The sequence below is a fragment of the Bufo gargarizans genome, chromosome 3 (genome assembly GCF_014858855.1).
Source record: "Bufo gargarizans isolate SCDJY-AF-19 chromosome 3, ASM1485885v1, whole genome shotgun sequence".
Classification (NCBI taxonomy): domain Eukaryota; kingdom Metazoa; phylum Chordata; class Amphibia; order Anura; family Bufonidae; genus Bufo; species Bufo gargarizans.
Window position 1 is genome coordinate 122,905,362 of NC_058082.1, and position 23,415 is coordinate 122,928,776.

At 45.0% G+C, this 23,415-nt stretch overlaps 1 protein-coding gene across 5 annotated transcripts in view; it reads right to left on the minus strand.

The window, feature by feature from the left end:
- Positions 1-23,415, minus strand: part of DGKA (diacylglycerol kinase alpha) — a 197,502-nt gene that overhangs the window by 63,566 nt on the left and 110,521 nt on the right. For 4 of the 5 annotated variants that reach the window (XR_006388132.1, XR_006388133.1, XM_044283929.1 and 1 more), the window contains 3 exons: positions 10,667-10,757; positions 10,446-10,522; positions 9,600-9,747 (listed from right to left, as the gene is read on the minus strand). Coding sequence is in view for 2 of the 5 variants with exons in the window: in XM_044283929.1 (XP_044139864.1) it covers positions 9,600-9,747; positions 10,446-10,522; positions 10,667-10,739 (298 nt within the window). In the remaining 3 variants the exon portion in view is untranslated. Of the gene's footprint in view, positions 1-9,599; positions 9,748-10,445; positions 10,523-10,666; positions 10,758-10,861; positions 11,079-23,415 lie in introns of those variants that run through there. The other variant, XR_006388134.1, reaches the window with a different exon arrangement.

Genomic DNA, 23,415 nt, shown 5'->3' on the forward strand with positions numbered 1-23,415 from the left:
TCTACAATAAAAAAAAAAATGCCCATGCAGACTTGTGAGGCCCCCACGCCACAACACATGTTGATCATATAGGTAGGTGTTATCTGGTATTGGGTTGACTTATTCCTATGATGTTTACCCAGGTCTTTATATTTACCATATAGATAGCATAATGATATACTGATGGCCCGTTTCAGTGTGTGCGATGTGTTGCCTTCTAGGCCTCATGCCCACCACCATACCATAACCAGTAGACATAATTGGGGTCATTTATCAAACTGGTGTAAAGTAGAATTGGATTTTCAAAAAAGCTGTCAAAAATGAAAGGTGGAATCTGATTGGCTGCTATGGGCAACTAAGCCAGGTCTACTTTACACCAGTTTGATAAATTACTCCAAATGTCCCTAGTGTCTACAGCAGTTATAATGTCCCCTAGAGTGCCCCAGTAATAATAATAACACCCTATATTGTGCTCCAGGTAATAATCCCTGTATAGTATCCCCAGAAATAATATAATTGCCCCTACAGTGCCTCCCCAATAGCAAGGCCCCCACGCTGCCCCCATACAGTAATTTGCCCCAGGCTGCCCCATATAGTCATTTGCAACACACTTCTCCATATAGTCATTTGTCCCACAATGCCCCCATTTAGTAATTTTCCCCACACTGCCCCTATATAGTAATTTGCACCACACTGCCCCATACAGTAATTTCCTACACACTGCCCCATATAGTCATTTTCCCCACAATGCCCCATACAGTAATTTCCCCCGCACTGCCCCCATATAGTAATTTGCACCACACTGCCCCATACAGTAATTTCCTCCATACTGCCCCCATATAGTAATTTCCCCCACACTGCCCTCATAGTAATTTGCACCAGACTGCCCCATACAGTAATTTCCCCCACACTGCCCCATATAGTAATTTCCCCCACACTGCCCCATATAGTAATTTCCCCCACACTTCCCCCATATAATAATTTGCACCACACTGCCCCATACAGTAATTTCCCCCACAATGCTCCATACAGTAATTTCCCCCACACTGCCCCAATATAGTAATTTGCACCACACTGCCCCCACACAGTAATTTCCCCCATACAGTAGTTTCCCTTTAAGTGCACCAAGGGGAAAGGGGGGGGGGGGCAGGCCACTCTGTGTTCCCTTGCTCCTCCTGCTTCCTCCCTCAAGAGGACTATGTAGAAACCTGGCTGTAAGATACGCTATGGTCACCAGTCGGAACCACATCCAGTGAACTCAAACTGCTACCAGTCCTACTATACCACTCTGGAAGGGAGGAAGTTAAAGGTACCCTATGTGTTTACCAGAGCCCGCTGAAGGCAGGATGGACTTGGCTGCTAAGGACCCAGATTACGTCTGCGGAGTAAGGAAGTGGATAATGGTGCAAGCTCACTATAAGCAGAACAGTCAAGGGTTTAATCCAAAGACAAGCCACAGCCAGGATACCAGGAATAATCAGAAGCCAAATCGGCAGACAAGAGGTAAATCCAGAAAATAGGCCGCAGTCAAGATACCAGAAGTTCAAATGAAGTAGAAGTATGAAGCACACTGGAAGTCAATGAACCAGTAATTCAATGAAAAAATTCAAAGGCAAGTCAATTAGGGATCTGAAGCCTTAAATCCCCTATCTAGCTCTGAGATTGGCTACCGAGTCAGAAACCTGAATGGCTCGACTTCCAGTTACAGTGACAGGTTGACCAGCTGGGACTTTGCTGGTCAGCAGGGCAACCCTCCCAGCACAGCCCAGTAATTCAGCTTAGTCAACTCCTAACACTAGCCCTGTCAAGAAGTACAGAAAGGGGCTAGCAGAGCAAGTAAGATGGGCACTAGGATGCACAGAGTGGAGCCCTCCCTCTGTGAACTTAACTGCTCATTTGCATATAGATTAAAGGTACTTTGTCTGCAGAAGGAGGCAACGGATCACTAAGTAAACTGTATCATTACATTCATCTAAGCTAACTCTACAAGGCATTGTGCCTAGTTTATCAGTGAATTTCATGTCCTGTAGGCCATCCAGAATAGTAACATTCTTGGGCACTCAAAGTATTAAACAGACACACAAAATAAGTACAGTGTCATGTTAGGTAGGGAACAGTGCAGCCCTGCACTCCACTCACACCACTGTGCCTATCTACTTGGACTATTTGCTCAAAATAGTGGCCCCCAACTGGGCGACAGTCCCTATCCTGACTAAGTGCACAGGACCTAAATAGGGTAAACGGGTAGTCAGACAAACTGGGTCAAAAGTCACAGGCAGTGGGGAGGTCACAAACAGGCAGCAGGTCAGAATCCAGGGAGCATACAACAAAGTTAATGACACAGGAAGACCAATCACAGGCAACTGTGGTCAGCAGTTGCCTGTGTAAATACCCCACCGAAAGGAAGTACATGACAATGGTGACAAGCCCGATTGGTCTGGAGTCCCTGCTCCCTGATAGGCTGATCAGTCCCAATGTCAGCTGGGCTGGTTGCCACAGTAATGGAGTGAATGAAGCGGGCAGCGCCGCATTAGAAAGCCCGGACTCGTCGCAGAAGTGCGGACAGCTATGTACATGACATACAGTATAAGTGCTTGTTCACAGCTGCTAGGTAGCAATGGGATTTTATTCATTTATTAGAAAGACTAAATAGAGTAAGTTAACAGTAAAGATAAAAGTCTACTTTCACATCTTTGGCATTGCAGCCACCAGTTCCGGCAGAGAATGGCGGGAATACGCCAGACACGAGCTGCAGCGTGCATTGGTTTCTGTCTGCCCAACTCTCTGCATTTTTGCCAGATTTCAGCCGGATCTCTGCTGGACCCCATTATAGTGAAAGGGAACCTGTTACCTTCCGAAACCATCCCAAGCCGCCAGCAGTACCTGTGTGTAGCCAGCAGTGTGTTTCTGATGATGCCTTTCTTCCTGAAGGCAGATGCAGCAAAAGTACTGAAACCATTCCTTTATCCCCTGCCCGGCACGCTCCTCCACACATGCTGGGAGTCAAGGGGACAGCGGCCTCCTTGCTTCAACCCCCGGTAACCCCCTTCACTGCCCCTTCGCTGTGACGTGCAGCCAAACTCTCCTGCATAAGCGCTGTCAGTCACAGTGAAGGGAGCGCGGTTACCGTGACTTGAAGCAAGGAGGCCGCTGCCCCCTTGACTTCCAGCATGTTTGGAGGAGAGCGCCGGGCAGGGGATAAAACAACGGTTTCAGTACTTTTGCCGCATTTGCCTTCAGGAAGAAAGGTATCATCAGAAACACACTGCTGGCTACACGCAGGTACTGCTGGCGGCTTGGGATGGTTTTGGGAGGCGACTGGTTCCCTTTAACCACCTCCCGACCGCTGTACGCACCGATGCGTCCGGGAGGTGGTTGTTTAGTTCCTCCTGGACGCATCGGCGCGTCCTCTCGCGAGACGCGAGATTACGTCACAGCCGGCCCGCGCATGCGCATCGCGGGCCGGCATTTCGCAGAAGACTATTTCGTCAGCAGCCTGCCGGCCACGATCATTGGCTGGCAGGCTGCTGATTTTTAAAAAATCCAATCAGCAGGCATATAACCCCACATATTAGTAAATATGATGGGGTTATATGGCTGCTGTGCTCCTCTGCTCCTTCTTTTGGTCGGTTGGTTCCAGCAGAGGAGCAGAGGAGCACATCTTTACTGTGAGTACCCACCACACCACATTTAGCCCCCAGATCACCCCTTTTATCCCCCCCTGTCAATCACTAGTGAAAGGAAAAAAGTGATCAGTGCAAACTGTCACTTTTTTTTTTCACTGTTATTGACCATTAGGTTTTAGGTATAGTTTAGGTCCCTTGGTTAGGTAGTTAGCGATCAGTTAGCGCCCAGCCCACCGCACCGCAGTCCGTTATTCGCTGATTAGCGTATCGCTAATCAGCATTTGTACTTTTATAGTATCTGAAAGTGATCAAAACTGATCACGGTCAGATCTATAATAGTACTAGTGTCACTTTAGTTCGCCCTCCACCCAAAACGCAGTGTTTGCCCGATCAGGCCTGATCGGTCGCCCACACGTGCGTTCGCCCACACCCGCCCCACTGCAGTGACAAAAAAATTTTTTTTTTTTGATCACTGCACATTCACTTTACACGCACTGCGGCGATAAAAAAATCAGTTTTGATATTTTTTATCAATCGCAGCAGCCTCCGGTACTTCGCTAGCCTCCCCTTTGTAAGACAGGCTTGCTTTTTTTTTCTTGGGTAGTCTCAGGGAATACCCCTAAATTTAGTTGCCCACATGTCAAACAGGGGGTATTCCTCTGAAGAGGCCTACAGGCTTCTGACCCAGTCGGATGAGGAGTGGGAACCCTCATCTGATGAATCCAGCGGGTCAGAATACGAACCTGTAGAAAGCAGTGGCTCTCTGACCCAAAGTTCGGACAAGGAGGCTGAGGTCCCTGATAGCACCAGGCGTACCCGGCCCCGTGTCGCTAGACCGCAGGTTGCGCAGGATCCGCTTCAAGAGCAGCAGAGTGGGGCTGGTGCTGTCGGATTACGTGGTGAGGCATACACCAGCAGCCCAGCCCTTCCTGGACCTAGTACCAGCACTGCCGTACAACCTGGTGAAGTAGCGAGCACCAGAAGGGCAGTTGAAGCTGGTACGGTGGCACGTGCAGTAGTGACCCCGTCGCAGCCACCGCAAAGACGTGCCCGTAGAGCCCCTAGAATCCCAGAGGTGCTGGCAAACCCTGATTGGCAGTCCCCAACTTCAGCCGCACCTGTAGTTTTCCCATTCACTGCCCAGTCTGGAGTTCGGGTTGAGACGGCTCAGATCGGTTCGGCCCTGGGATTTTTTGAGCTGTTCTTGACTGCGGAGCTTTTAGACTTAGTCGTGGCAGAGACAAACAGGTATGCCACACAATTTATAACCGCTAACCCGGGAAGCTTTTATGCCCAGCCTTTCCGGTGGAAACCAGTCCAAGTTTCCGAATTTAAAACTTTTCTGGGCCTCCTCCTCAACATGGGCCTGACAAAAAAACATGAATTGCGGTCATATTGGTCCACGAACCCAATTCATCACATGCCCATGTTCTCTGCTGCTATGTCCAGGACACGATTTGAGGTCATCCTGCGTTTCCTGCACTTTAGCGACAACACCGCCTCCCGTCCCAGGGGCCACCCTGCTTTTGACCGGCTCCACAAAATTCGGCCCCTCATAGACCATTTCAACCAGAAATTTGCAGATTTGTATACCCCTGAGCAAAACATCTGCATAGACGAGTCCCTAATACATTTTACCGGGCGCCTTGGCTTCAAACAATACATCCCAAGCAAGCGCGCCCGGTATGGGGTCAAATTGTATAAGCTCTGTGAAAGGGCCACAGGCTATACACACAAATTTCGGGTCTATGAGGGAAAAGATCAGACCCTGGAGCCGGTCGGTTGCCCTGACTACCTGGGGAGCAGTGGGAAGACAGTTTGGGACTTGGTGTCACCCTTATTCGGCAAGGGGTACCATCTTTATGTGGACAATTTTTACACAAGTGTGGCCCTCTTTAGGCATTTGTTTCTAGAACGGATTGGCGCCTGTGGTACCGCGCGAACTAGTCGCGCGGGCTTCCCCCAACGGCTCGTTACCACCCGTCTTGCAAGGGGGCAGAGGGCCGCACTGTGTAACGAAGAACTGCTCGCGGTGAAATGGAGAGACAAGCGTGACGTTTACATGCTCTCCTCCATTCACGCAGACACAACAATCCAAATTGAGCGAGCAACCCGTGTCATTGAAAAGCCCCTCTCAGTCCACGACTATAACCTCCACATGGGAGGGGTCGACTTCAATGACCAGATGTTGGCTCCGTATTTAGTTTCCCGACGCACCAGACGCTGGTATAAGAAGGTGTCTGTATATTTAATTCAATTGGCTCTGTACAATAGTTTTGTTCTCTACAGTAAGGCTGGGAGAACTGGATCCTTCCTCAAATTTCAGGAAGAGATCATCGCGAACCTCCTGTATCCAGGAGGTTCCGTGGCCCCATCCACCAGTGTAGTTAGCCGTCTACACGAGCGACACTTCCCCAGTGTCGTTGCTGGTACCTCAAACCGACCGCCACCCTGAAAAAAATGTCGTGTCTGTAGCAGGAGTGGAATAAGGCGTGACACCCGTTATTTCTGTCCTGACTGTCCCGACCACCCTGCCCTATGCTTAGGGGAGTGTTTCCGAAAGTACCACACACAGGTACACCTAGCATAGGGATCACATCTCACCAGGATAGGCACACAGGGCTATTAGGGCCCATTCACTCACAGCTGCTGCAAACGTCTCCTTTCACATGGGACAAAGTGCATAACGCACTTCGCCACATCTTTGGGCGATTTGCGCTTTGCACATTGACCCATGGGGAAGGAGAGGTTTGTTCTATAAAGGTAAAAAAACAAAAAAAAAAAACAGGTAAGCAAACAGGTTAATGTTTAGTTCCAAAAGTTAAAGTTACATGTTCTGTTCCAAAGTTAATAAAATTATTGCGTTGTGGCCTGGTTTTTTCTTTTTTTTTTTTTTTTTTTTGTCTTTTTACCTTCCAGGTGGACCAACCGATCTACTAGCTGCAGCACCGATGTGCATTCTGACAGAAGCATTGCGCTGCTGTCAGATTACACGCAAGTCGGTGTATGCGGCGCTGCAAGACGGGATTTTCTCCTCTGCAGTGACAGATACGTTTGCCAAGGCATACGAGCTGAGGAGGAGGCGGCGTTCCTATGCTTTGGCAAGCATTTTGTATATATATATATATATATATATATATATATATATATATATATAAAAAAAAAAAATCCCGGCAATGATTTATTCATCCACATCGATTGATGTGAATGGAGAAATCTGGTTTGCCAGGGCATACGAGCTAAGTGGGTATGGATGTAGGGCGGAGCTCCTATGTCCTGGCAGACGCCTTTCCCCTCCATTTTTTTTTTTTGGCAGAGATTTTTTCATCCACATTGATCGATGCGAATGAAGAAATCTGTGCCGTTCATTTTTTTCTTTCAGCCCAGAGGCTGAACGGAAAAAAAAATCTCATTACCTGTATGTTCAATATAAGGAGAATAGCAGAAACTTCTAATGCTGGCCATACATGTAATGATTGCGGAGACCCTCAAATGCCAGGGCAGTACAAACACCCCACAACTGACCCCATTTTGGAAAGAAGACACCCCAAGGTATTTGCTGAGGGGCATATTGAGTCCATGAAAGATTGAAATTTTTGTCCTAAGTTAGCGGAAAGTGAGACTTTGTGAGAAAAAACAAAAAAAAATCAATTTCCGCTAACTTATGCGAAAATAAAAAAAATTCTATGAACTTTCCAGGCCCCTCATTGGATACCTTGGGGTGTCTTTTTTCCAAAGTGGGGTCACATGTGGGGTATTTATACTGCCCTGGCTTTTTAGGGGCCCTAAAGCGTGAGAAGAAGTCTGGGATCCAAATGTCTAAAAATGCCCTCCTAAAAGGAATTTGGGCCCCTTTGCGCATCTAGGCTGCAAAAAAGTGTGACACATCTGGTATCGCCGTACTCAGAAGAAGTTGGGGAATGTGTTTTGGGGTGTCATTTTACATATACCCATGCTGGGTGAGAAAAATATCTTGGTCAAATGCCAACTTTGTATAAAAAAATGGGAAAAGTTGTCGTTTGCCAAGATATTTCTCTCACCCAGCATGGGTATATGTAAAATGACACCCCAAAACACATTCCCCAACTTCTCCTGAGTACGGCGATACCAGATGTGTGACACTTTTTTGATGCCAAGGTGGGCAAAGGGGCGCATATTCCAAAGTGCTATTCCAAAACTACTTCTCACACATATGGGCCCCTAAATTGCCAGGGCAGTATAACTACGCCACAAGTGACCCCATTTTGGAAAGAAGACACCCCAAGGTATTCCGTGAGGGGCATGGCGAGTTCCTAGAATTTTTAATTTTTTGTCGCAAGTTAGTGGAATATGAGACTTTGTAAGGAAAAAAGAGAAAAAAAAAAAAATCATCATTTTCCGCTAACTTGTGACAAAAAAAAAAAAATTCTAGGAACTCGCCGTGCCCTTCACGGAATACCTTGGGGTGTCTTCTTTCCAAAATGGGGTCACTTGTGGCGTAGTTATACTGCCCTGGCAATTTAGGGGCCCAAATGTGTGAGAAGTACCTTGCAATCAAAATGTGTAAAAAATGCCCTGCAAAATCCGAAAGGTGCACTTTGGAATATGCGCCCCTTTGCCCACCTTGGCAGCAAAAAAGTGTGACACATCTGGTATCGCCGTACTCAGGAGAAGTTGGGGAATGTGTTTTGGGGTGTCATTTTACATATACCCATGCTGGGTGAGAAAAATATCTTGGTCAAATGCCAACTTTGTATAAAAAAATGGGAAAAGTTGTCGTTTGCCAAGATATTTCTCTCACCCAGCATGGGTATATGTAAAATGACACCCCAAAACACATTCCCCAACTTCTCCTGAGTACGGCGATACCACATGTGTCACACTTTTTTGCTGCCAAGGTGGGCAAAGGGGCGCATATTACAAAGTGCACCTTTCGGATTTCACCGGTCATTTCTTACACATTTTGATTGCAAAGTTCTTCTCACACATTTGGGCCCCTAAATTGCCAGGGCAGTATAACTACGCCACAAGTGACCCCATTTTGGAAAGAAGACACCCCAAGGTATTCTGTGAGGGGCATGGCGAGTTCCTAGAATTTTTTATTTTTTGTCGCAAGTTAGTGGAATATGAGACTTTGTAAGAAAAAAATAAAAATAAAAAATCATCATCATTTTCCGCTAACTTGTGACAAAAAATAAAAAGTTCTATGAACTCACTATGCCCATCAGCGAATACCTTAGGGTGTCTACTTTCCGAAATGGGGTCATTTGTGGGGTAGTTATACTGTTTGGGCATTGTAGAACCTCAGGAAACATGACAGGTGCTCAGAAAATCAGAGCCGTTTCAAAAAGCGGAAATTCACATTTTTGTACCATAGTTTGTAAATGCTATAACTTTTACCCAAACCATTTTTTTTTTGCCCAAACATTTTTTTTATCAAAGACATGTAGAACTATAAATTTAGCGAAAAATTTATATATGGATGTCGTTTTTTTTGCAAAATTTCACAGCTGAAAGTGAAAAATGTCATTTTTTTGCAAAAAAATCGTTATATTTTGATTAATAACAAAAAAAGTAAAAATGTCAGCAGCAATAAAATACCACCAAATGAAAGCTCCATTAGTGAGAAGAAAAGGAGGTAAAATTCATTTGGGTGGTAAGTTGCATGACCGAGCGATAAACGGTGAAAGGAGTGTAGTGCCGAAGTGTAAAAAGTGGCCTGGTCATGAAGGGGGTTTCACCTAGCGGGGCTGAAGTGGTTAATGGGGCTGGCAGGCATGCCATTTGCATCAGGCAGTGCTGGATCTGGATAACTCCAGCAGGCTGTTCTCTGCCAGAAACAGCCTGCTGGAATAGCTGCCACAGGTGTGAAACTAGCCTAAAAAGTAAAAACAGCATAAAATGTAATCAAGATATATTATAAACAGGATAGAATTTCTATTTGCTTATTTTAGCTGTAGGCTATAGAAAGGTGGAGCTTCACTTCACCACAGCGTTCATCATGATGTGACTTACCATTTGCTCCATCTATTTCATTTCCTTGCCCATCCACATTGGGTGCAGCCTGGAAGGACATGAAAAGCCGCTTGCAGAGATCAGGAGAAATGTCATCTGTATCCAGGTAGGCTTTCAAGAAACTCTTGAACCCCTCAAAATCTATCGACTGCAAAATATAAAAGCGCTTGTTAGCACAGAAATCACGGGCTCTACAATCTACATCCACATTCATTCTCCTTCCTGGAAGCAGCAGGGAGCCACTTTGTATCTATGAATTTTTTCCCCCCTCAAATCTAGCACAGAAATGAACTTTAGAAACGGCATGCTAATACTGAAAATGAACACTGAAATTACGAATATCAACGTTGACTACTGAAAATGATATTAAAATGTACTATAAGGAGCCCGAAGTCCGGGGAAACCCCATGTGTAAGGGGAATTGTCAGATTGTGCGGTGGATACACACGTCTGTGCCAGGTTTATAAGACTTACATGTCTGAATACTGCCATCATTGTCCTTTCATCAATTATTGAGCAGTACTTTTGCTTTGTACAGTTTTATTTTCATCATGACTAATTTGAATGGTTAATATAGAATAAAAGGACACACAAGGGCACAAAATACTGCCGGATCCGTTACAGCCAAGGTCCCACGTATTTTTAGAAAGCATATATTGCAAGATAGGATTTACATGGAAACCTAGGTGTTAGCAGATCATCTAATAGCACATCTGTGCTGGCTACAGAGCTGGGAAACACCATGACGTCATATGACTTTTAAGCTATAGCACAGCACCGGCTGCAGAGGAGGCGACCATGCACAGAAAAAATGTAAGGAAAATGGAAATCTGCAGACAAGCTCACCTCCTCAGTTAGGTGGGGGCTGGAGGTGCCATCCCCGTAGAACTCCCGCAGAACATCTTGAACCTTTTTGGTACTGTCTAGAAATAAAACAGCATTTGAATTGAACATGTACATCTCCGGCACAATCTGCTTGCAGTCTTCACCTCTGTCTAGGACAATTGAGTCCAGAGGTTGAATCATAAGGAGATATGCAGTGGAGAGTATGGGGGACGTCTACTCACAATCAATGTACTTCTGCAGTTGGGTGAACTCCTCTGGGCTGAGGATTGCCCAGTCCTTGTTCTCCTCACTCATTCTGGCTCTGCGACAGCCCTGCGGCAAGATAACAAGAGGAGGTTGAAATGATCCAAGGTGCAAGGAAGGGGAGAGAGAAAATGAAAGCAAGGGGATGAATGGAGTGTGATTCTGGTTCAAACCTTGGATTACATATTAGCTGATCTAACACATTCTCCCAGAGTGTTCCAGAGCCACCGTGCTGCTGTAATAATGAGACAGAGACAGATTGAGTGGCAGTGTGACAGAGAGAGGGGGAGGCAAGGATGGGATGGAGAACGGATAATGCCAGGGATACACACTGGATGTGTGGAGCCGAAAAACAAAGTGCCACTGGTTACGAGAAAGCAGAAAGGGAGAAATGAAGGGCTGAGAACTGCTGGACGACCCAAGAACTGACGGGCAAAGGAGATGGAGGAGAGGGGGATCCAGCAGCGAGTGGTGGGTGTAGTGCAGAAACATAAAAAGTGTTAGAGGAGGAGATTGAAAGATAGAGGAGAGGTAAAAGCACACGGATCATGGAGGCAGCCTTGAATTCACACGCATCAGCGACATGATTATTTTTTCCTTACTCTGAGGGGCTTCATCTATGAAAAGATTTTTCTCCTCATCTGTCTCCTTTTAAAGTCCCTAAACTGGTAAAGGTCACTTTATATGATACATATAGGACAACACATCTCCTTGTATAAGAGCCTCACATTTTCTAAATATTCCCCTCAGCCATAAGAGGACACACTAACATCTACACAAACATTGTGTATTAGTAATCCAAGCAACATTAACCACCTACAATGAGTTAAAAAAGGAATAAAGAACAAGTAAGAAGTAGCAGTATGGCAATCACACTGTGTGCTGGCCTCTCCGGCATAAAGTGGCCCCGACACACTGGCAAATGTCCATAGAAAGCCAACACAGAAAACATCACATAAACAAGATAAGGACATTTTCATGAAGTCACCTGTCGAGGCAAAAAGCATGGGCACTGGGAAAAAGCCTTTCTGTACATGACTTTCAATCAACGTGCCCAGAATAGTCATAAACGCAGGTTTTCTGAGCGCGTCCGTCTATACGCAGCCAACAGCAAGGACTTGAACTGTAGCAAATTAAATCATGTTCTAAGATCCAGTCATTTATAAGAGGAGGCAACATAGGGAAGTAACCACAATGTGGTATTTAAATGGTTAATCCATTCTTTTCTTTTTTATTTATTTATTAATATTTAATGCAGTTTTCCAAACTATTACAAAAAAAACAGCAAAACTCTTGATTTCTCAAATAATTCAACTTCCTCCTTTACCATGAGCTGATCTGATAATGTCGTTATAGGAGCAGCATTTACTGCTAATAAGGAGGAAACGGCTAATGCAGTACACACATCTACAGTCAGCCAATAATTCTATAAAACTGATACAAACGAGAGGACTTTCCATGGGGCCTGCAATATGAAGACATTTACTTGTTCATGGTGACAGTTTAGATGTTAACCTCAATCTCATTAAAGGGGTTATGCCATGATTGATGTAAAAATTTTAGATTTATGTCAGGCTGGCAGCTCAGAGGGTGTGTCCTTTCTCAGGTGGCGTATCCTTTCTGCTGTAGCTCTTTCCCTGTAAGGGTACAGCTACATGACGACATTTGTCGCAGTAATGTCGAGCTACATTTTTTGTAATGATAGTCTATAGTGTTGCACATGCTGCATACAAGTTGGATTTTTGTGAGACACCACAGAAGATCATCCAAAATGTTTTTTTTTTTCAGTCATGGTATTCCCTGTTTCAGCTGCACAGCTAGATGCATTTTTCTCAGAAGCAGCGGGTGTCTCCTTTCTGCCGATACCGTATGCAGTGACTATGTTTGCTTTCTTTTAGAGAGAGCTCAGAAAGCTGATAAGGAGGGATAAATCACACTTACAAAAAAGGCAGAGAGCTCAAGCTCACAATCTCAGCTAGGTCTGACATGTCCCCATTTCCTCTAGTCTTCTGAGTCTGTTACCAGGGACTGATCTTGCCTGCAACTTAGGTGGGACGGAAACCCCTAGTGGCCTGGATGCAGGCATATATTTGATTTGTTAGTGAATTAGAAATTTGCTAGTTATATTATTCTCTATTAAATTACAGAACAGTAGCTCTTTGAACTGGAGATATGCCTGGTGACAGTTGAAGATTTAAACTGAGCGCGTGTAACCACCTCAATGAGGTGGACAGAAAATAAGGAAAATAAGCAGCGGGTTCTGCTATACGGATACATTTTATTGAATAGTTCAGTGGCTATATGACATTTTTAATAACATGCAATTACAAAAGGACTCAGGTGCTGGTTTGAGAAATGCAGAATATTTTTCGAGGCACAACCCCTTTAAGGGTAAGGTATAATATTTATTGCAGAAATGTCTGTGACTGTACCATTCATTTGAGCAAAAGTTTAGGGTGCCGTTGAGCCTGAATATTTTGAGATTCGAATCAGACAAATCAGTTAAAATGGTGTCCGCCATTTTACAGATGAAAACACAGCAGGGAATTAGGGTTATTACAGCTGTTTGGGTCAGCAGGGACAGTTTTAAGGCCCTATTAGGCCACATTCACACTACAGCTATTTGGTCAGTTATTTCCAAAAGTTATTGTGAGCCAAAACCAGTAGTAAAGCCTGCTCAGACATGAGGTATAATGGAAAGATCTGCTCCTGTTCTGACCCGTATCTGGTTTTGGCTCACAATCACTGATGGAAATAACTGATCAAATAACTGATGTAAGAACTCAGCCTGAGGCCTCATGCACACGACCATTATTCGGGTCCGCATCCGAGCCTTAGTTTTTGCGGCTCGGATGCGGACCCATTCACTACAATGGGGCCGCAAAAGATGTGGACAGCACTCCGTTTGCTGTCCGCATTTGTTGCTCTGTTCCGAGGCCCCGCAAAAAAATACAGGAAGTCCTATTCTTGCCCGTTTTGCGGACAAGAAAAGGCATGTCTACAATGGGCCGCCTGTTCCGGCTTCCGGTTTTGTGGATGCTCGGTTTGTGGACCGCAAAAAACTTATTAAAACTTTTACGGCAGTTTATTGGTATAGAAAGGTTGCAAAGTTTTGTGTTCCTGTGCAAAAATGAGAAATTTGGTGTAGACAGGAGGGGCAGTGCTATATGGCATGACAAATTTAACATTATTTACCAGTGTAAATGACACTTTTCAGTTTCTGGTACATGAACATCTCCAAATGCACCTCTTAATAGATTTGGTGCATTTTATACCAGTGCCGCATCTGATTAAGGCTACTTTGACACTAGCATTTTGGCTTTCCGTTTGTGAGATCCGTTCAGGGCTCTCACAATCGGTCCAAAACGGATCAGTTGTGCCCTAATGCATTCTGAATGGATAAGGATCCGCTCAGAATGCATCAGTTTGCCTCCGATCAGTCTCCATTCCACTCTGGAGGCGGACACTGCCTGCAGCGTTTTGCTGTCCACTTGACGAAACTGTTTTCTCTGACACAATCTGGCACAATAGAAAACAGATCCGTCTCCCATTGACTTTCAATAGAGTTCATGACGGAACTATGTTACAGATACGGATGCATGCAGTTGTATTATTGTAACAGATCCATTTTTGCAGATCCATGACGGATTCGCCCAAAACGCAAGTGTGAAAGTAGCCTAAGTCTAGTGCACTACATGCAAATGAACCCCAAATATATATTTGATATAGTAGATATATGAGGAATAGGCCCAGTCATGATGGATGCTTCACATTTACTTATGAGATAGAAATCATGCTCGTGCTCTTGTTTTACAACCCATGTAATCCACTAGCAAATAACATTTTTCATGGTGTTTAACCCCTTAGGGACCCATGACGTATCGGTACGGCATGTTTCCCGAATCCTTAAGGACCCATGACGTACCGGTACGTCATGGCTTCAATTCGCGATTCCGGCGCCGCGGGGGTTAATCGGAACGGGATGCCGGCTGAAATCATTCAGCCGGCATCCCGTAACAACGCAGGGGGGGGTCATTTGACCCCCCCGTATAGACGATCGCAGAAAACCGCAGGTCCATTCAGACCTGCGGTTTTCTGCGTTTCCGGTCCATTCGGGTGTGCTGTGACCCGATGAACCGGAAAAAGACTGCGATCGGTGGCGTAATTTTACACCACCAATCGCAGTCCGAGGATTTGAGGAGGCGGTGCTGGCCCTGGTGCTGAACACTGCTGTCCAGGGTGCTGATTGGTGCAGGGGAGAGAGGCGCGAGATTCAAACTTCCTGCGCTCCTCTCTCCCCTCCTCTTCCTGTCCAGCACCCTGACCGTGCAGCATCGTCCAGCACCAGCTCCTGTGTCCCCCTAATCGGCATCCATCACCCTCCTGCACCCATCGCCACTCAGGTAGGTTAGGGTCAGTGAGGGAGAGGCACCATTAGGAAGGGAAAGAAGGGAAAAGTTAGTTAGGAAAAAAAAAAAAAAAAAAGAACTTTTACACAAAACTTTTTTGATCCATCTATCAGACCCCAGAGCCCCCCCTGCCACTTGCCCCCCCCTACCAGCCCCCCACCACCACCAGCCCCCCCCACCCCGACCCCCACCCATCCCCCCACCAGCCTCCCCCCCCCCTCACCACTAGCCCCCTTACCACCACTTTTTTTTTATTTTTCTGCGTTCGCTGACTGGTCGGCACTTTAGCGTCCGTCCACTGTTAGCGCATCGCCTGCCCCACCGCTGATCAGCGTTGTACCGCTGATCAGCAACTTTGAACTTTTTTTTTTTTTTTTCCTAACACTTGCCCCTTTATTTTCCTTTTTTTAGTACGCGAACACCCGTTGCCCCCACACACACGCACATATAATAAAGGTTTCCACACACGCACACCTACACGCACACACACCCATGGCCCGCCGGGTGTTCTCGGCCGAGGAGGCATACGCCCAGATTGCCTCCGACTCCGAGAGCCCCAGTGAGGATGAGGATGACCCCACATTCCTTCTGTCATCCGCATCCTCCTCATCATCATCGGATGACGATGAGCCACCAAGGCGGCGGAGACGCGGCCAGGCGGAGCCAGGGGCCACACATGCTAGGGATCCTGTGGCCCACCCTAGTACGAGCCGCCCTGGGGTTCGTACTGGTTTCCCGGCCCACCAAATAAGTTCACCGGAGCCCCCTGCCGATGAACTTAGCTGGTGTCCCCCAGTGGACTTTGAGCCTGAGATTCCGGATTTCGCTGGCAATCCTGGAATCCAGATTCCCACAGTGGGGTTTACTGAAATAGACTTTTTTAGTTTTTTTTTCAGTAACCCACTGGTGAATTTGATGGTGGAGCAGACGAATCTGTACGCCCAACAGTTCGTCGCTCAAAACCCAGGCTCATTTTTGGCTAGACCCGGTGGCTGGACGCCGGTCAGTGCAGCCGAAATGAGGACATTTTGAGGCCTCGTGCTGCATATGGGTCTAGTCCAAAAACCCAGTGTCAGGCAATACTGGAGTGGGGACGTCCTATACCAGACCCCACTGTACAGTATGGTCATGACACGTCCCCGGTTTGAGGCCATCCGGAAATGTCTGCATTATTCCGATAATGCAGCATGTCCACCCCGAGGTGATCCTGCCTATGACCGGCTGTATAAGATACGGCCGGTCATCGATCACTTTGGGGCCACATTTCAGCAGGCCTACGTACCTGGAAGGGAGGTCGCGGTTGATGAGTCTCTCGTTGCGTTCAAGGGGAGACTCAGTTTCCGCCAATACATTCCCACAAAGCGGGCGAGGTATGGCGTGAAGCTATACAAAATTTGTGAGAGTACCTCAGGGTACACTTACAAATTTCGTGTGTACGAGGGGCGAGATTCCCGTATTCAACCCCCAGAATGTCCCCCCACTCTGGGTGTTAGCGGGAAACTCGTGTGGGACCTTATGCACCCACTGCTGGATAAGGGTTACCACTTGTACGTGGATAACTTTTATACCAGCATTCCCTTGTTCAGGTCCCTTGCCGCCAGATCCACGTTCGCTTGTGGGACCGTGCGGAAAAATCAGCGCGGCCTCCCTGCCCACCCCCTCCAGGTACCTATCCCCAGGGGTGAGACCCGTGCCCTTACCAGTGGAAACCTGTTGCTGGTCAGGTATAAGGACAAGAGGGATGTCCTTATGCTGTCCACAATCCACGGTAACAGCACCACCCCAGTCCCTGTGCGAGGTACCGCGGCAACGGTCCTCAAGCCCGATTGTATCGTCGACTACAATCGGTATATGGGAGGAGTTGATCTCTCTGATCAAGTCCTCACGCCATATAATGCCATGCGCAAAACCCGGGCATGGTACAAAAAAGTTACGGTCTACATGGTGCAGGTTGCCATGTACAACTCTTTTGTACTATCCCGAAGCGCTGGCAGCACAGGGACATTCCTCCAATTCTATGAGGCAGTCCTCAAAGACCTGATCTTTTCGGACCGGGAAAGAGCAGGCCGGAGTACCTCGGGAACTGGAGGCGCCCGGATCGTCCCTGGCCAACACTTTCCAGGTGTGGTCCCCCATACTGGAAAGAAGGGACGAACCCAAAAAAGATGCAGAGTGTGTCACAAGAGGGGGATACGGAAGGACACCACCACTCAATGTGACACGTGCCCCGATCATCCGGGCCTCTGCGTTATCGATTGCTTCAGGGAGTATCACACTTCCATGGAGTACTAAATTTTTATAATCCCCAACAGTCCACTAGAGAACATAAAACACTATGGCTCTTAGACTTTGGAGACACAGAAACAATTTTTTTCCCCCAAAAAAATATTAGTTTTAGAGCAGGCATCCTCAAACTGCGGCCCTCCAGATGTTGTAAAACTATAACTCCCAGCATGCCCAGACAACCTACAGCCATCAGCAGGGCATGGTGGGAATTGTAGTTTTACAACATCTGGAGGGCCGCAGTTTTTAGGATGCCTGCTTAGTGTCTCCAAAGTCTGAGAGCCATACATATTGGGCATCGTCGCGTGCGTAAAAGTCGTCGCTATAAAAATAACATTTGACCAAACGCCTCGAATGAACGGTGTTAAAAATATAAAACAAAAACGGTGCCAAAACACCCATTTTTGGGCAAAATTTCAATTTGAATCCCTTTTGCCGGTAATAAAGCAAGGGTTAACAGCCAAACAAAACTCAATATTTATGGCCCTGATTCTGTAGTTTGCAGAAACACCCCATATGTGGTCGTAAATGGCTATATAGCCGCATGGCAGGGCATAGAACGAAGGGAACTCCATACGGTTTCTGGAAGGCAGATTTTGATGGACAGTTTTTTTTTTGACACCATGTCCCATTAGAAGCCCCCCCTGATGTAGCCTAGACTAGAAACTCCAAAAAAGTGACCCCATCTAAGAAACTACACCCCTCAAGGTATTCAAAAGTTACTTTACAAACTATGTTAACCCTTTAGGTGTTCCACAAAACTAAATAGCGAATGTAGAAAATTTTTTAGAATTTAATTTTTTTGTTACATTGCCTCAAAAAAGAGTAATATAGAGCAACCAAAAATCATATTTACCCCTAAAATAGTCCCAAAACAACAACCACCTTATCCTGTAGTTTCCTAGATGGGGTCACTTTTATGGAGTTTCTACTCTAGGGGTGCATCAGGGGGCTTGAAAGGGTACATGGTGTAAATAAACCAGTCCAGCAAAATCTGCCTTCCAAAAACCGTATGGCGTTCCCCTTCTTCTATGTCCTGCCGTTTGGCCAAACAGTAGTTTACGACCACATATGGGGTGTTTCTGCAAACTACAGAATCAGGGCAACCCATTTTGAGTTTTGTTTGGCAGTTAACCCTTGTTTTACTCCTGGAAAAAATTGATTATATTGGAAAATTTTCAAAAAAATAGAAATTTCTAAATTGTTTCTCCATCTGCCATTAACTCTTGTGGAACACCTAAAGGGTTAACTAAGTTTGTAAACCCAGTTTTGAATACCTTGAGGGGTGTACTTTCTTAGATGGAGTCACTTTTTAGAAATTTCTATTCTAGGGGTGCAACAGGGAGCTTCAAATGGGACATGGTATAAACAAAACCAGTCCTGCAAAATCTGCCTTCCAAAACCCATATGGCGTTCCCCTCCTTCTATGTCCTCCCGTTTGGCCAAACAGTAGTTTATGACCACATATGGGGTGTTTCTGCAAACTACAGAATCAGGGCAACCCATTTTGAGTTTTGTTTGGCAGTTAACCCTTGTTTTACTCCTGGAAAAAATTGATTATATTGGAAAATTTTCCAAAAAATAGAAATTTCTAAATTGTTTCTCCATCTGCCATTAACTCTTGTGGAACACCTAAAGGGTTAACAAAGTTTGTAAACCCAGTTTTGAATACCTTGAGGGGTGTACTTTCTTAGATGGAGTCACTTTTTAGAAATTTCTATTCTAGGGGTGCAACAGGGGGCTTCAAATGGGACATGGTATAAACAAAACCAGTCCTGCAAAATCTGCCTTCCAAAACCCATATGGCGTTCCCCTCCTTCTATGTCCTCCCGTTTGGCCAAACAGTAGTTTACAACCACATATGGGGTGTTTCTGCAAACTACAGAATCAGGGCAACCCATTTTGAGTTTTGTTTGGCAGTTAACCCTTGTTTTACTCCTGGAAAAAATTGATTATATTGGAAAATTTTCCAAAAAATAGAAATTTCTAAATTGTTTCTCCATCTGCCATTAACTCTTGTGGAACACCTAAAGGGTTAACAAAGTTTGTAAACCCAGTTTTGAATACCTTGAGGGGTGTACTTTCTTAGATGGAGTCACTTTTTTAAAATTTCTATTCTAGGGGTGCAACAGGGGGCTTCAAATGGGACATGGTATAAACAAAACCAGTCCTGCAAAATCTGCCTTCCAAAACCCATATGGTGTTCCCCTCCTTCTATGTCCTGCCGTTTGGCCAAACAGTAGTTTACGACCACATATGGGGTGTTTCTGCAAACTACAGAATCAGGGCAACCCATTTTGAGTTTTGTTTGGCAGTTAACCCTTGTTTTACTCCTGGAAAAAATTGATTATATTGGAAAATTTTCCCAAAAATAGAAATTTCTAAATTGTTTCTCCATCTGCCATTAACTCTTGTGGAAGACCTAAAGGGTTAATAAAGTTTGAAAAAACAGTTTTGAATACCTTGAGGGGTGTAGTTTCTAGAATGGGGTCATTTTTGGGAGGTTTCTATTATCTAAGCCTCACAATATGACTGCAAACCTGAACTGGTCCATAAAAAGTGGGATTTTGAAGATTTCTGAAAAATTTCAAAATTTGCTTCTAAACTTCTAAGCCTTGTAACATCCCCAAAAAATAAAATATCATTCCCAAAATGCTACACACATGAAGTAGACATATGGGGAATGTAAAGCCATCACAATTTTTGGGGGTATTACTATGTATTACAGAAGTAGAGAAACTGAAACTTTGAAATTTGCTAATTTTTCAAAAAAAATTGTAAAAATTTTATTTTTTGGTGCAAAAAAATTAACTTTTTTGACCCAATTTTAGCAGTGTCATGAAGTACAATATGTGACGAAAAAACAATCTCAGAACGGCCTGGGTAAGTCAAAGCGTTTTAAAGTTATGAGCACTTAAAGGGACACTGGTCAGATTTGCAAAAAATGGCCAAGTCCTTAAGGTGAAATAGGGCTGAGTCCTTAAGGGGTTAATAGGACTGACAGCATTTCCAATGCTACACAATGCCTTATAGCCAAGATTGTGCTATTTGGAAATCTAAACAAGCAAGTAAAGCAACCTTTACAAGGAGCTCATTAAGGATCCAGCCCCCAGTTTCCTCTTAGAATACATTATCTAATAGGTCCTTGTGACAGTGACTGGCATATCACTTGACATCCATCTGACAGGTCAGATCATGCGCTATTTTTATAGAGCAGGTTGTTATGGACGCAATGATATCAAATATGTATGCTTTCTATGTTTGTTTCAGTTTTACATAATAAAGCATTTTTGAAAACAAAAATTAGGTTTTTCTATCTCCATTTTCTGAATGCCCTATTTTTTTTTATTTTTCTGCCGATTGTCTTCTGCAGGGGCTCGTTTTTTGCAGGAAGAGTTGACGTCTTTATTGTAACCATGTTTTTGGTAAATATGATTTTTTGATCATTCATTATTACACTTTTTGAGGCAAGGTGACCAAAAAATTGGTTGTTCTGGCGCAGTTTTTATTTATTTATTTTTACAACGTTTACCTGAGGGATTATGTCATGTGACTTTTTTTAGAGCAGATTGTTACGGATGTTGCAATACCTAATATGTCAACTTTTTCTTATTTAAGTTTTACACAATATTAGCATTTTTGATACCAAAATAATGATATTTTAGTGTATCCAACTATCCATAGTCTGAGAGCCATAGCTTTTTTATTTTTTTACCAATTGTCTTAGGTAAGGCCTCATTTTTTTTGCGGGATGAGGTGACTGTTTTATTGGTACCATTTTGTGGGAAATACACCTTTCTGATTGCTCGGTGTTGCGCTTTTTGTGGTGTAAGGTGACAAAAATGGCTTTTATTTAACACCGTTTTTAATTTTTATGGTGTTTATCGGACAGGGTGGATCATGTGATATATTTATATAGCCGGTCATTACGGACGCGGCGATACCTAATATGTGTGTGGTTTTTTTTTTCTTTCAGTTTTTTATTATAAAATAAGGGGAAAGGGGCATTTATTTTTATTTTTTTACTTTATTAATTTATTAAAAACACTTTTTTTAAACTTTTTTTTCTTTACTTTATTTCTGATGTTCACTTTTGGGGGTCTAATCCCCTCTGCAATGCATTACAATACACCTGTATTGTAATGCATTGCCTGTTCGTGTACTACAGTGAGTAGTACACAAACAGGTTGCCTTGGAGACCCAGCCTGAAGCACTCCTTGGCAACCGTAGAAGGCAGGTCCCGATGCTGTGCAAGGCATTGGGCAGCCTCTCCACGGCATCGGGCTGCATTCTGACACATCGATTCCCCGCCACAGCAGCGCAGGGACTCGATGTGCTCCTTCACCCGGCACAAACCCCTTCTATGTCGCGGTCAGGGCTTTTACAGCGATGCCGGCGGATACAGCAGGGGCACCGCTACCAGGGCCCCTGCAGTGATCGCGCGTGCACCGCTCCGGTGCCCGCCCGATCACCAAGACATACTATTACGTCAAATTGCGGGAATGCAGTGGCTTCCATGATGCAATAGTACGTCATGTGTCGGGAAGGGGTTAAAGAATTTTTGGCAATTTAACTTTTCATTATCCATGTTACTATCTATATTTAAAAAAAAAAAAATTAATATGGCAGTTTTCGCACTGGCTCCTTAGCCTAATAATAGGTACCAGTTCTTGGTCTGTACAGATCACTTTACTGCAGTTACCTGTTATTCTAATCCTGCCTGTAATGGTATCACCTCTGTGTACAGATAAGCAGGTAAGACAGAGGTAGGACCCACAGCTATCTGACATTGATAGCCATTAATGTGTGAGATGCACCAACCCCTTTAATTTGGTAAAAAATACATTTTTTTAATGGGTCTTCTTTAACAATTTTGCTCTGTTTTTCTTCTGCGGCCTTCAAGTTTTCATATGAATTGCAGACTGCTCTATCCTGTTCAAAGTGCAATCCATCATAGATAAGCTCTCTGATGGCTTGTTCTGCAACCCCTCCCTCTCCTCTTCTGAGGAATCGTAGCTGATTTATGATCAAGTCAAACTTGAAATTTGATTTGGTCATAAATCAGCTTAGAACAGGGATCAGCAACCTCCGGCACTCCAGGTGTTCTAAAAATACAACTCCCAGAATGCTTAGTTCTCTTTTATAGAAAAACTGCCTAGCATTTTTGCATGCTGGGAGTTGTAGTTTCACAGCAGTTCGGGTGCCAAAGGTTGCTGATCCCTGGCTTAGAAGATTGTTCTGGAGAAGAGAGAGAGTGACTAGAGACTGAGCCATCAGAGATCTCATCTGATGGACTTCTGATCAGGACAGAACAGCATAATATGTCTGACCATACATGCAGACTGCAGAGGAATAAGAGAGCAAATAGTTTAATAAAGGCCTCATGCACACGACCGTGCCGTTTTTCTGCGGTCCGCAAACGCCGGATCCGCTTAAAACGGAAGCCGCCCGTGTGCCTTCAGCAATTTGCGGAACGGGCGGACAAGAATAGGACATGCTATATTTTATTTGCGGGGCCACGGAACGGAGCAAAGGATGCGGATAGCACACAGAGTGCTGTCCGCATCTTTTGAGGCCCCATTGAAGTGAACGGGTCCGCATCCGAGCCGCAAAAACTGCGGCTCGGATGCGGACCACAACTACGGTCGTGTGCATGAGACCAAAGGCCAACTAAAAAAGTTTTTTTTACACCACAATAAGTATAATAATAAAAATGTATTTAAAGGTGTCCATTGCCTTTAATGAACAGTAGGGTATGCAGTACGCCAGTCCTTCAGGGGGAGCGAGTGTGAGGTCACGGGGGTCAGTTAACAGACCGAGGGTTGCTCTTGGTACTCACAATTTGTAGTATACCCTGGGCAGGCGTACAGCAGTGATGAAGAGGCTGGCACATAGATCCTCTGGGGCACTCTCTGGATACAGGGACCAGGCCATGTGGTAGGTGAGGTGCCCTGGGTGTTGGAAGTTTAGCGTGCCAGTGGCAAGATCCCTTACAGTTCGTGACGCCAGTGCCGGTAACGGTGGCACACCGATTG